The sequence below is a fragment of the Phoca vitulina genome, unplaced genomic scaffold (genome assembly GCF_004348235.1).
Source record: "Phoca vitulina isolate PV1807 unplaced genomic scaffold, GSC_HSeal_1.0 scaffold1, whole genome shotgun sequence".
Classification (NCBI taxonomy): domain Eukaryota; kingdom Metazoa; phylum Chordata; class Mammalia; order Carnivora; family Phocidae; genus Phoca; species Phoca vitulina.
Window position 1 is genome coordinate 640098 of NW_022589704.1, and position 12150 is coordinate 652247.

Below are 12150 nucleotides of genomic sequence, written 5' to 3' on the forward strand. Positions count from 1 at the left end.
CTGCAGTCAAAAGGGCACTCCACCGCCACCCAGCATACAAGGCTCCAACAGCCAGGTTCCTGCATTTTTACAGGCAACCAGGAAGGCCGTGCATTCACAAGCTGATGCGCCATATTACGTGTTCTCCCCGTTGCCCAGTGAGCTCATCCTACAGATGTGCTGCAAGGCTGTGCTGGCACTTGCCGAACCCTGGGAAGGTTCTCTTCTCCATTCTAATTCTTCCATCCTTTGAAGGCTCAGGAGATGGACATTTTAAAACAGGAGACATCGAGCCAAGGGCTACTGCCTCCCTACCTATGACAACACTGAGCACTAGCCTTTGTATCAGTGAGCCTTCCCTAGGTCATGCTGCAGTAACAGGGGGTCCCAGAGTCTCCGGGAGGAATTTGGAATGCCGGTGGCTTACTTCTTGCTGTGCTACGTATCAGTCGCAGTGGCTGTAGCCTGGCCCTGGCTGTGTTTCCTTCACTGGAGAGCCAGGATGAAAACACAGCCCTAATTGTGTATATGCTCTTCTCACATGGCGGGGGGGGGAGGGGATGGGCAAGCCACACAACAGCTTTCAAAGCACGCAAGTCAGCTGTGATTACCACAGCTTCTGGAAGTCGCACAGCCAAGATCAACATCAAGGAAGGAGGCAAATACTCGAATAATTCTGTAATCTATCACCCTTCCAGAACCCAAAACCACATCAGGCAAAGGTCGGTTGGGGGGACACAAAGCCACTCTAGCTAGCTATCTTGGGAAGTCACGTTCTCAGGGGCTCGTGCAAACACGGGGACTGGAGGAGCAAAGGTCGGCGAGATCGCCGCTGCCGCTGTCCACCCGGGAAGCGCCCGCAGGCTCCGGCGCTGCAGCAGTGAGGCAGGTGCTCTAGAGAGCTCGCGAGGAAACGGTCCACCACAATTCCAGCTGCAACCGCCTCCAAACCTCGTACGCGGGCCTGCCACCCGCAAACTCGGACCCGGCTCCGGGGGGCACTCTGAGACACGGGGCTCCCAGCTCGTCATGGCCTGTCTGTGCCGTCGCAAACCCCGCAGGTTCAAGTGCTGCCCCCCCCCCAGTGGGATGGCAGCTGGGGATGGGCCCTGGGGAGGCCGGGAGGCCGGGCCCGCGGCACAGCGCCCGCTCCAGGGGCGCACGGTCTCACCTGAAACACGCCCAGGCGGCCCGGGCGCCCCTAAGATAGTAACAGCCCTTATGGACAAGCGCCTCCCGACGCGACGGTGACCCCCATCGGAGGAGTCGGGCACGGGGGGTGGCATGACTGCCGCCCTCCCTCTCCCGGAGTCTGCCCACGTCGTCTCTGACCCTGCAGTCCACCCTTGGAACAGCGACAGCGACACGGCCTTCCCGGCACGGTCGAGTCGCCAGTGTGCGCACGGCCCCGCCCCCGCCGCAGGACGCCGCCCTCGAGGGAGCGGGGATGTCCGCCCGCGGCCTGCGCCACACACCCCCACGCCGCCCCTTGGCCTCCGCGCCCGCCGCCCACAGTGCCCGCCGCCAGCTCTCCCGGTCCGGAAGGCGGTGACTCCGCCGGAAGGGGCGGGGCGACCGTGCCGCCTTCGCCTCCGCCCCCGGGCCGATACCAGCCAATCCGGGCAAGGCCGGAAAATAGCAGCCAATCCCAACGTGCAGCCCTCTGTCGTCAATTCCGGAGCGCGCCGCTGACGCGCCCCTATTTCAGCCCGTCCCAGTGCGCCCCGCGGACGCAGGTCCATTTCAGCCAATCCCGGCGCGCGCCGCGGACGCCCGCCAATGGGAGCCCCGAGCGGCGCTGGGACGCGCGGTGGCGGCGGGCGGCGGGAAAGCGCGAGGATGGCGGGCCGGCGCGGGGCCCTCATCGTGCTGGAGGGCGTGGACCGCGCCGGCAAGAGCACGCAGAGCCGCAAGCTGGTGGCCGCGCTGTGCGCCGCGGGCCACCGCGCCGAGCTGCTCCGTTTCCCGGGTGGGTGCGGCGCCGGCGGGGCCGGGGGCCGGCTGAGGACGCGCGGGGTGCGCACGCTAGCGCGGTCGGGACGCCCCTCTTTCCGGTGGGGCTGCGGCAGGGCCGTAGGCCCCCGAGGCTGTCGTCACGAGGTGCGGACTGGGTCTGTGCCCCCGCTGCCCCCCAGCGGGCTCCCGGTGCGGTCGTGGCGTCCGTGCGGGTTTCGTGTCAGCGCTTAGGCTACCCGAGTCACCTTCAGGCTTGCAGAACGGGTAGGGAACTGCGGGGAGGAGGTTTCCGGGTGTTCGGGCTTCTCATTCTGAAGCCGGCCGGTCCACAGGCCCACCGGCGCTGCGTTTGAGGTGCTGAGTTGTACCTCCCTTCCCTCCTCTTGAAGCGTTTTTCATCCCTGTGTGTCTGCGCCTTGCTGCCCGTTCTCAGGGAAGGTCCGAACCGTGTGGAGACATCCCGAAATAAAACTCAAAAGACTTGAGTTCAGCCCGAACTATGTTCTAATTGAGGTGGAAAGCCTGCCCTCACCTTTGTATTTCTCTCTCTCTCTCTTTTTTTTTAGAAAGATCAACCGAAATTGGCAAACTTCTGAGTTCTTACCTGGAAAAGAAAAGTGAGGTGGAGGACCACTCGGTGCACCTACTTTTCTCCGCGAACCGCTGGGAGCAAGTGTAAACACTACGTTTGTGCTGCACCCCCCCACCCCCCACCCCCCGTGCTTTGCCTCTTGCTTGAGATTGGGCGAATGCAGCTCTTGATTCGGAATGGCGTTGGCAGTAATGCCAGAGGCTGGACCTTTGCAAGCACCCGTCGTGTCCCCCTTAACCCCAGGTCTTAGAGCTCTGGTTCCCGAAGAGCAGGAATTGATGCTTTTTCTTCCTCATGCCCTGACATCTTTTTGTAATTAGTAGACTTTATTTTGTAAGGTAGTTTTACATATATGGAAAAGCTGGTGATAAGTACAGAGTTTCCCCCCTACCCCTGTCCCTCCCTCCCGCCCCCAATTTCTCATATTATTTGTCTTAGATTAGTGTGTTACATTTGTGACAGTGGATGAACTGATGCTGACACATTTTTTTTTTAAGATTTTAGTTATTCGGGAAAGAGAGAGGGTGAGGGGGAGTAAGGGACGGGGAGCAGAGGGAGAGGGACAAGCGGACTCTGCTGAGCGCGAGCCAGATGCAGCACTCGATCCCAGGACCATGAGATTATGAACTGAGCCGAAATCCAGGGTCAGACGCTCCATCCAACTGAGCCCCCCAGGTGCCCCATGTTGACACATTATTAACGGAAGGTTACAATTTACTCCCCCCCCCGCCCCTTTTGTTTTACATATTCTTCTTCTACCTCCTCACTCAACGTTTTTTTTGACAGAGAGAGACACAGCAAGAGAGGGAACACAAGCAGGGGGAGGGGGAGAGGGAGAAGCAGGCTTCCTGCCGAGCAGGGAGCCCGATGCAGGGCTCGATCCCAGGACCCTGGGATCATGACCCGAGCCGAAGGCAGACGCTCAACGACTGAGCCACCCAGGCGCCCCCTCACACAGCATTTAACTGTGATCAAGTGCCTGTGGCCTGTGCTTTTAGATGATTTTGTTTCCATTTATATACACGTATGTCATTGGAGTAGTTTTGTGTAACATAAATAAATGGGATCCTCCCATACAAACCATCTCGTAATTGGCTTTCTGATTGTGCCTTGCAAAGGTCTGACTTTCCAGTCGGTCTGGGGTGCTCTCCAGAAAGGCTGTCCGCAGTAGATTCAGCCAGATACCTGTTCGTGGTTTTGCACTGGCCCCTCTTACAAGCAAGCCTGCACTGCTTTCTTTTGGCTTAGCTGTATCTGGTTTGGAAAGGCCTTCCCACTCCCAAGGACAAGAAGAGAATGAGATCGTTTTTATAATCTTTAATACATCTGGAATTTAGGGACATAATTGTTCCGATTTGGTTTTTGTGGCTTTGTAGAAAAATAAGGTAGGTCCACTTAAAAGTGGAGAGTAATGCTGACTCCAGTTCCTAGTGATCCTGTCCCTGCTGCACAGGCCTGCATGCCCGTGGTCCGTCTGTCCTGCCACAGCTCCCACAGCTCCCCCTTCGGGTAGCTCCAGCCACTACCGTTTGATGGGTCAGATTTGAAAGTCCTTGGGTCAGATGCCAGTTTCACGTGTGGCACCGCTGCCCACCAGCTGTGTGGCCATCATGGGGGTGCCCCACGGCAGGTGCTGGTGAGGCTCAAGGAAAGCTGGCCAGGCAGGCCTGGGAATGAGGGCTTAGTAAACCTGGGGTGCTTGGAAGCACTTTGTGAGAAACTGGTTATTTCCTCCAGCCGTGTAATTGTCCACCTTTTTGCTATGCTTCGTCTTAACTGAATCAGTTGCTGGTTCCCAAAAATACTTGTCCTCTGGCATCTTTACAGTTTGGCAGCACAGAGCGTGTGGTGCTGTCCTCACAGGATGGGGGCAGCACCCTCCCTTCCCTCCCCTGTCTCTGTTTGCCAAACCCAGCGCTCCTTCAGGGGCATCTTAAATAGCACTCTGTGCAGGAATTTGTTCCTAGAAATGAGCGATTTCTTTTACTTCCTGTATCAATCTAGCTATTTTCTACTCATTTTTAAGTTTTTACTTTGGAATAATTTCAGTCAACTGGAAGAGTTGCAAGAATAGTGCCAAGAATTCCTGCATGCCCCTCCAAACTTCACCTGTTACTAATATTTTGCCACATTTGTGTTATCATTTGCTCCCTTTTAAAAAATTACAGGTCATTTATTTTATAAAATTCAGGGTTGGTCTGATGTTTCCTCACAAACAGATTTGGGTTTGTATTTTTGTCAGGAATACCATGGAAGTGACATTGGGTCAGTCATCTTTAGGACGCTGAGCCAGGAGGGATGCAGTGTGGTTTGGCCCCCACTGGATTGCTAAGTAGTCAAAAGGGGAGGGACACCTGGGTGGGTCAGTCGGGGAAGCGTCTGCCTTCGGCTCAGGTCATGATCCCAGGGTCCTGGGATCGAGTCCCACATCAGGCTCCCTGCTCAGCGGGAAGCCTGCTTCTCCCTCTGCTGCTCCCCCTGCTTGTGCTCTCTCTCTCTGGCAAATAAATAAATAAAATCTTTTTTAAAAAATCAGTATTTAAAAAGGGGGGGAGGGGCACCTGGGTGGCTCAGTTGGTTAAGCGACTGCCTTCAGCTCAGGTCATGATCCTGGAGTCCCTGGATCGAGTCCCGCATCGGGCTCCCTGCTCAGCGAGGACCCTCCCCCTTCTCATGTACTCTCTCTCATTCTCACTCTCTCAAATAAATAAATAAATCTTTAAAAAAAAAAAAAAAAAGGGAATACTACAAAACTACATAAATATCCCCTTTCTCATCAAACTTTGATTTTTTACTTTATCATTCATTAATAAATGTTCCTGAGTTTGTTGTGATTTCAAATGGTGATTTTCCTATGTGTATTAGTCGGCTTCCTATGTAAGGAAGACTTTCCTGCCTCCCCGGGTCATCCATGTGTCCATCATCAGTGTGGACTCACAAGTTCTTTTTTACTTGGTGAGTCATACTATCAGTTGTTTTGATGTTTAGATTATTGCAAATTTGGCCTCTGGAAATCTCTTCATGTTGGCTTGTGTCCATTTGCTGTGTTCCTAGGCCTCGTTTTTTGAGAACTTTTTGGTAGAACAAGATGTTCAGGTTTCTCTTGTGTTTTCTCCTGCTCCAGCCCAGGAACCAGCTGCTCTTTTCTGTTTAATGGAGAGTGGTATTTAGAAACCAACATCTGGGTGCTGGGCGCTTGCTGCTAGTGAGCATCCCTGCCTCTAGGCTCCTGTTATGGTTGGACCTGCATATGAGTTTATCTTGGTCTGCGTCTGTTTCTCTCTCTCTGTGTCTATGCTAACAGACCTACTGTTCCAGCCCGGCACCATGCTCTTCCTGGCTCGCGGCATCCTCAGCATACCCACCTGTGTAAAAGCCTGTGGAGAGGTCAGTGCTGGTCTGCATCTCTGTCCTTAAAACAAGGGCACACCGAGTGCTGTCTTCAGAGGTCTCTTGGGGCAGGGTTTTCCCATCTTCACTGTGTGTTCATTTGGGATACAGGTTCATTTGACTCTGTACATGATTTTAGGGTTTTTTTCCCATCTTGATTTAATTTTAGTTTTTGGAAACATGAAACATTAAATGGTTCTAAAAGTCAAAAGTCCTAGAAAAAGGTCACTGCCTTACCCACCCACTTCTGCTCTCCCTCTGTGGGTAATCTGTTCATTTCTAGTGTTCCCCTCTGGAATCATTTTATATACAAGCAGAGACGTATGTGATGTCTTAATTTGCCAATTTGCCGCCTTCAAAACATAGCCTGCCGTGTGTTTGTACTCGCTTTCCTGAGGACATCAGGAGATGGTGTTCTGTCGGCTGAGAGACACCTCCCTCGTTCCTCATACAGCTGCGTGTGCTGGAGCTGTTTGTTCTATCAATTTTCTGTTTCTGAGGTTAGGTAATTTTTTTAATAGTTTGCAGTTACAGGTAATGCTGTGATGGAAACTGCATTTTACTGCCGGAGGTGTGCTTTCTGTCTCCCTACTGTTCTGTGAGCTTCTCAAGGTCACAGGTAACAAACATCTTTTTGTTCCACAAAGTGCAAGTGACACTTCTTGCTAATGTCAAGCTCTTTCAAGCTCTGTGCACATCTTCCTAAGATCTTGGGGCCGGGGGATGGGGGTTGAGCCGCCATCACCTGGTTGAGGACATCCTTGGCCACCCTGTCCATCCTTGTCCTGGCCCTCCAGGCTCTAGGCAGCGAGCATCATCCCACCCTGGCTGCATCTGCACCTTTGCTCTCCTGGGCTCTCCTTCCCAGTGGGGTAGCCTGGCCCTCCACACCCCTGCCCAGACGGCCAGCAAGACTTCCTCTGTTCATCCGTCTTCATCAGTTGTGTTTGTTTTGCTTTCACAGACTTGTCTTTTTCACATTGGGCTTTGCTGGGAGCACCCCGGCGGCATCTTCTAAGGAGAAGATCCAGAGCTTTTCTGAATGCACACAGGCCACAGATCACTGCCCTGTCGTCCCTCTACTGTGTTGGTCTCTGTATCAGTGAATTACACCGTCAGGGCCTGTGAAGCCAGGACCGTGGCTCAGAAACACGCTCTGTTTTTTAGGCCGCTGATTAAGAAGAAGTTGAGCCAGGGCGTCACCCTCGTTGTTGACAGATACGCATTTTCTGGTGTCGCCTTCACCAGCGCCAAGGAGGTGAGTGCCGCGGGGTCCCCGGTGGGGAGATGCGGGGTGCGGACCCAGGAGTGTGTGGGGCATTAGGAGTCTTCTGTGCTCGGTTCGTTTGCTGCGTACTGTAGGAAGAGCAGACGTTGCTGGAGCCGCAGCTTGTTGTCGGGTAACTTGGACGTCCCCACCTCCCTTTCCCAAGGTGGTCGCTCAGCAGCGCTCCTCCACTCAGTGTCTTGTTTTCAGGGCAGATGGTGCGTGTCTGGGCGACTTCTGTGTGGTTCCCGGGCCTCCCCGCGCCACGAAGCTGTCGTCTTAGGGTAGAGTAGCTATGCCACCACTTCGTTCTGCTACTTACTTAGATGTTTTCAAACATATACCAGCAGAGGGAACGATAAAGCACCCACACCGACACCTGTCCCAGAGCCTTCTGGTCTCCTCTCCGACCCATCAGACACATCACCGGCTCTTCCACGGACATTTCAGTTCGCATCCCAGAAATGACTTCTTACAAACACCATGTCGCCTCAGACAGCAGGTGTTTCGTCCACCGTCACTCAGTCCGTGTGCAAAGTGGCCAGTGCGGTTAGAAACTGTTTGATGTGTCTTGTGTTTCTACAGTTAGACTGAATCAGAATCCATTTCAGGGCCATACTTGAAGGGTCTCTTAAATCTCTTTTAAAATACAGGTCCTTTTTTCTGTGCATTAAAATTTTTTAAAACTTTATTTTGGGGCGGCTACTTGAAGAAGCATTGGGCTCCCCTGTCAAGAGCTGCAGGGCATCTGGCTGTCTCGTTTGTGGTAACAGCCCTTGATGATGGTTCTCTCACGAGGGGTTGCAAAATGATAACCTTTCAATTCTGCCCGTCCTTCCTCGGGCGCTGGCTGGAATCCTTCTGAAAGGACACTTGCGCTATGAGATATCGGTCAGTGGGATTCCGTCTGTAGAGGAGGACAGGGAGAGTGACCGTCATGCCCGGACCGGCTCCCTCACGTCCTCCTGGTGTGCTGATGCCGGGGGGCTGTGGGGCTGACGGAATTCTCCATTTGTGGTATGTCAGACAGAGATTAGCTCATTTTCCCCCTTTTATGAATTTTGAAACTAAACATTAGACCCCATTAAGCCTTCTTTCTCTAACTGTTGGGTTCTGTGCTGCCAGAATTTTTCCCTGGATTGGTGCAAGCAGCCAGATGTGGGCCTCCCCAAGCCGGACCTGGTGGTGTTCCTTCAGTTACGGTTGGCCGAGGCTGCCATGCGGGGCGAGTTTGGCCGTGAACGCTACGAGAACGGGAACTTCCAGGAGCGGGCACTGCACCGCTTCCACCAGCTGATGGCGGATGAGACTTTGAACTGGAAGGTGAGGGTGTCTTCCACTGTCGCCTCCCGAATGGCCAACTGGGAGCTGCCGGAACATGGCTCGGAGTCCTGCTACCGAGCAGAGACGTCGGCCGAGCACTGCTCCACCGGCAGGGCCTTGGGGCGCGCCCCTCAGGCGTAGCAAACCCTTTCCTTCGTGAGTGCAAAGCAGGGGAGCTTGGGGCCTGGTGGGTGGATTGGGGAGAATTTGCCAGACAGCAGCTCCCAAACAGCAGTCCCGCGTGGCCAGCCGTCCTCCGCCGGGCTTTGCCAGGCTTGTCATCTAGAAAGCACAGCCCGTGAGTCACTGCTCACTTTGCCTTCCATCTGTAACCTACAAGTCGCACTCTGGCTCATTGTGTCTGTCGCCGCCCCCCCCCCCCAGTCTCCTCAAAAGTTGAGTTTGGCTGGTTTGGGGCTCAGCCCCCACCCCCTGGGAGTCATTTGCTGCCTCCCTCTCAACCCTGTCCTGCCAGTTCCAGCCCCAGGGCCGTTCCTCATTTCCTCTCGTGGGGATGAGCTCCTGTCTCCACGCTCACTCCCAGGCCTGGGCGTCCCCTGCAGGCTCCCGTCCCCCCACATCACCACACTCTGCCGGCTCCCTGTCTCCCTTTGCTCGGTGCCCCACAGCCCTGCTCCCTCCATCTAAGGGCACCTCACCCAGGGCCCGGCCCCAGTCCCAGGGGCCAGCCTCACATCTCCCTCCCTGAAGGACCATCCACTGTCCTCCCTGTGGACACCAAAGCTGGCCCCTTCCCCCTTCCTCCCTGCACGCACCCATCCCCAGACCCACCTCGTGTGAACACACCTGGTCGCCTGGGCCCACCTTTGTCCCCGTGTGGTCAGAGGCCGCCCCTGGCAACGAGCAAGCTGACGTTGACAGCTGGTAAGTCTCACTCCCGAGACAGGCTGCACTCTTGCTGCTCTGGGGAAGGTTTAAGGGTGTTGGCTTTGGCTCCTAGTTTGGCCGTCTTGTCTGCTTGATGCTTCTCCCGTGACCTGCCTGTCCGCAGCCCTCCCCACTTCCCCACACTGACTTCTGCTTGCTCGTTGCCAGGGTGGGGGTTCCTCTGGGGGGCTCCTTTGTGGCGTAGGTTGCACACGTATTTTTAAAGTATGGGTTTCACCACTAGCTAAAAGTACAGCGTTCCTATGAAACCTCTCATAAGCAAAAACGGCATAAAGCAAAGAAGCAATTACCATTAATTTATATGGAAATGTTTTTTAATGTTCTCAGACCCAAAAAACCACCTTTCCTAGGCTTTTGTGACGCATCTTGCTAACAGACGCACAAAATCAATGGAGATGAAGCCCAGATGCACAGCTCAGAGCTCGGCGGCTGGACGGCAACAGGCCGAGAGAGGCTCCCGGGAAGGAGCTGGGCGGGGGGCGGGGGGGGGTGCACTGCCCCCGGGACGGCTCGCTGCAGAACCGGTGCGGAATGGTATTTTTGCTTTTTGCCTTTTTTTGTAAAAGCAAAAACACTTTTTGGATTTCCTTCGGTTAGCAAAAACAGGTACTAACATAAATCTTTCACAAAAGCAAAGTGGTGTAACACAAACTTTCACAAAGCAGGGGACACCCGCGTACCCACGGCCTTTCCATCTGTTTCATGTGCTCACGTGAGTGCTGAGCCTACACGGCTTATCTCATGGTCTGAGAAGGGCATTTCTTTGCCCACATGGAAACTTCAATCCCATTTTTGTACTGGTTGATTTTATCATACGAAAAATTGCAAAGTTCTGTTCCCTTTGTTTTTCCTTTGTCAGTCAGTTCTATGTGGCTTCAAACTATTCTGGATTTATAACACATTTCAAACCCTGCAAGGAATAAGACAAGAAGGTATGAAATCAGGAATGGGAGTGGGGAAAGAAACAGGAAACCGTTTCCTGCCGCCCAGTGCTGGCGCTCTCCGCCCCGAACCTCCCCACTTTTCATCTCATTTCACGTCCTTTAGCTTAAGAACGTCTTTTAACGTTTCCTGTAGGGTGGGTCTCCTGGCATAGAACTCTCAGCTTTTGTTCATCTGAAAATTAACTTTTTTAACATTCTTTGAAAAAATTTTTAAACAATAACAAAAAAGTTACAACTTGCAAGTACAATACAAAAAAACTCTTCCCTGGGACCTTTGAGAACAAATTAGTCCCTAATGCCCCCTCCCTGCCATGGACTGTCAAAATCAGGACATTAACGCAGATCCCTTGCCACCCCCAGGTCCCCAGGCCCCGTTCAGGTTCCCCCGTTGGTCCCACTACTCGTGTCCTTTTTAACAAATGACCCAGTGTACGGTCCGTACAGCCCCATCGCTGGTCTCTAGCCTGTGTGACTTTCACAGCACTGACACTTTTGAAGCTCATAGCATTTGATTTGTAGATGAGTCTCAGGTGGACTTGGCTGTTTCCCCGTGATGGGATTCATGTGCGTCTTTGGCAGGGCGGCCCAGGAGGGAGGCTGGGTGCTCACTGCGTCCTGCCATGTGGGTAGGATTTCCATTTGTTCACTTCTGGGGATGTTCACTTTTCGGGGTATTGATTTTTATTTGCGTGCCGCTGACGCACACTTAGAGGAGTTTCGGCGTGCAGCCGAGTGACTGGACGGGAGCGTACGTTACGCTGGGCTCGCCGCACGTGTGGCCCCCCCGGTCACCACACGACGCCATTGCGGGATCACTGACCGCGGTCCCCGTGCTGCGCCTTTCATCCCCGGGACGCACTCGCTCCGTAACTGCACGCGGCACCTCCCGCCCCTTCACCCCTTCTGTCCACCCTCCACCCCCTCCCCCCTGTGCGTTTATGGGTCTGATTCTGCTCTTTGTGCGATTATTCACTTGCTTTGTGTGTTAGATTCCACATACAAGTGAAATCCTGCGGTATTCGTCCTGCTCTGTGTGACTTAGTTCCCGGAGCGTGACGCAGTCTCGGGCTCCCCATGTTGTTGCCGATGGCAAGAGCTCATCCTTTTGTATGGCCGAGTGACGCCCCACTGTGTGCGTGCTGGCTCGGTGGGGTTTGCCAGGCTTCTGCACGGTCACGTCACTCTCTCCCTGTGTAATAAGTATTTTGTGATGAGATTCTTATAAACCGTGTAAAAATCTCACAGCTCATCAGATTTTCAATTTACCTGTACGTCTCTCTCTGTACGGATTTGTGTTTCTGTTTGACTCACCGCGGTCTGTCCTGCCCGCCCCGCTGCCCCAGCCGACAGCTCGTTACCTCCTCGCGGGTCCCTGCGCTTCAGGACGCGTACTGCTCCCCTGCACATTAGTACTTCCAGGTTCATCCTGTACGCTTCCAGCCCCGCTCTGGAATCAGCTGCTTCCCCAGGCTTCCATGCTTCGGTCTTGTGGGGAAAGCTATTGTAAAGCCGTGGGCAGGGGCCCAGGTGCTTCTTGGCACGGTGCCGTCGCTGCCCCCGGGCCCGCAGAGGACTGGAGATGTGGTTTCTACGGGATATGGCTGCGTGGGAGTTCGTACACAGCGTGTGCGAGTTTACATGTAACGTGTGTGCGTAGTACGCCCATGTGCGAGTCTGTATGCGGGGTGCGTGTGCGTGTAGTACACCGTGTGCGAGTCTGTATGCGGGGTGCGTGTGCGTGTAGTACGCCCATGTGCAAGTCTGTATGCGGGGTGCGTGTGCGTGTAGTA

At 54.2% G+C, this 12150-nt stretch overlaps 1 protein-coding gene across 1 annotated transcript in view; it reads left to right on the forward strand.

Moving 5' to 3' along the window:
* Window positions 1-1793: 1793 nt before the first annotated feature.
* DTYMK (deoxythymidylate kinase) overlaps window positions 1794-12150 on the forward strand; it is an 11925-nt gene continuing 1568 nt past the window's right edge. Inside the window, exons 1-4 of the mRNA XM_032429387.1 lie at window positions 1794-1948; window positions 2502-2610; window positions 7085-7175; window positions 8310-8507. Coding sequence (XP_032285278.1) covers window positions 1819-1948; window positions 2502-2610; window positions 7085-7175; window positions 8310-8507 — 528 coding nt within the window. The 5' untranslated portion in view covers window positions 1794-1818. The remainder of the gene's footprint in view (window positions 1949-2501; window positions 2611-7084; window positions 7176-8309; window positions 8508-12150) is intronic.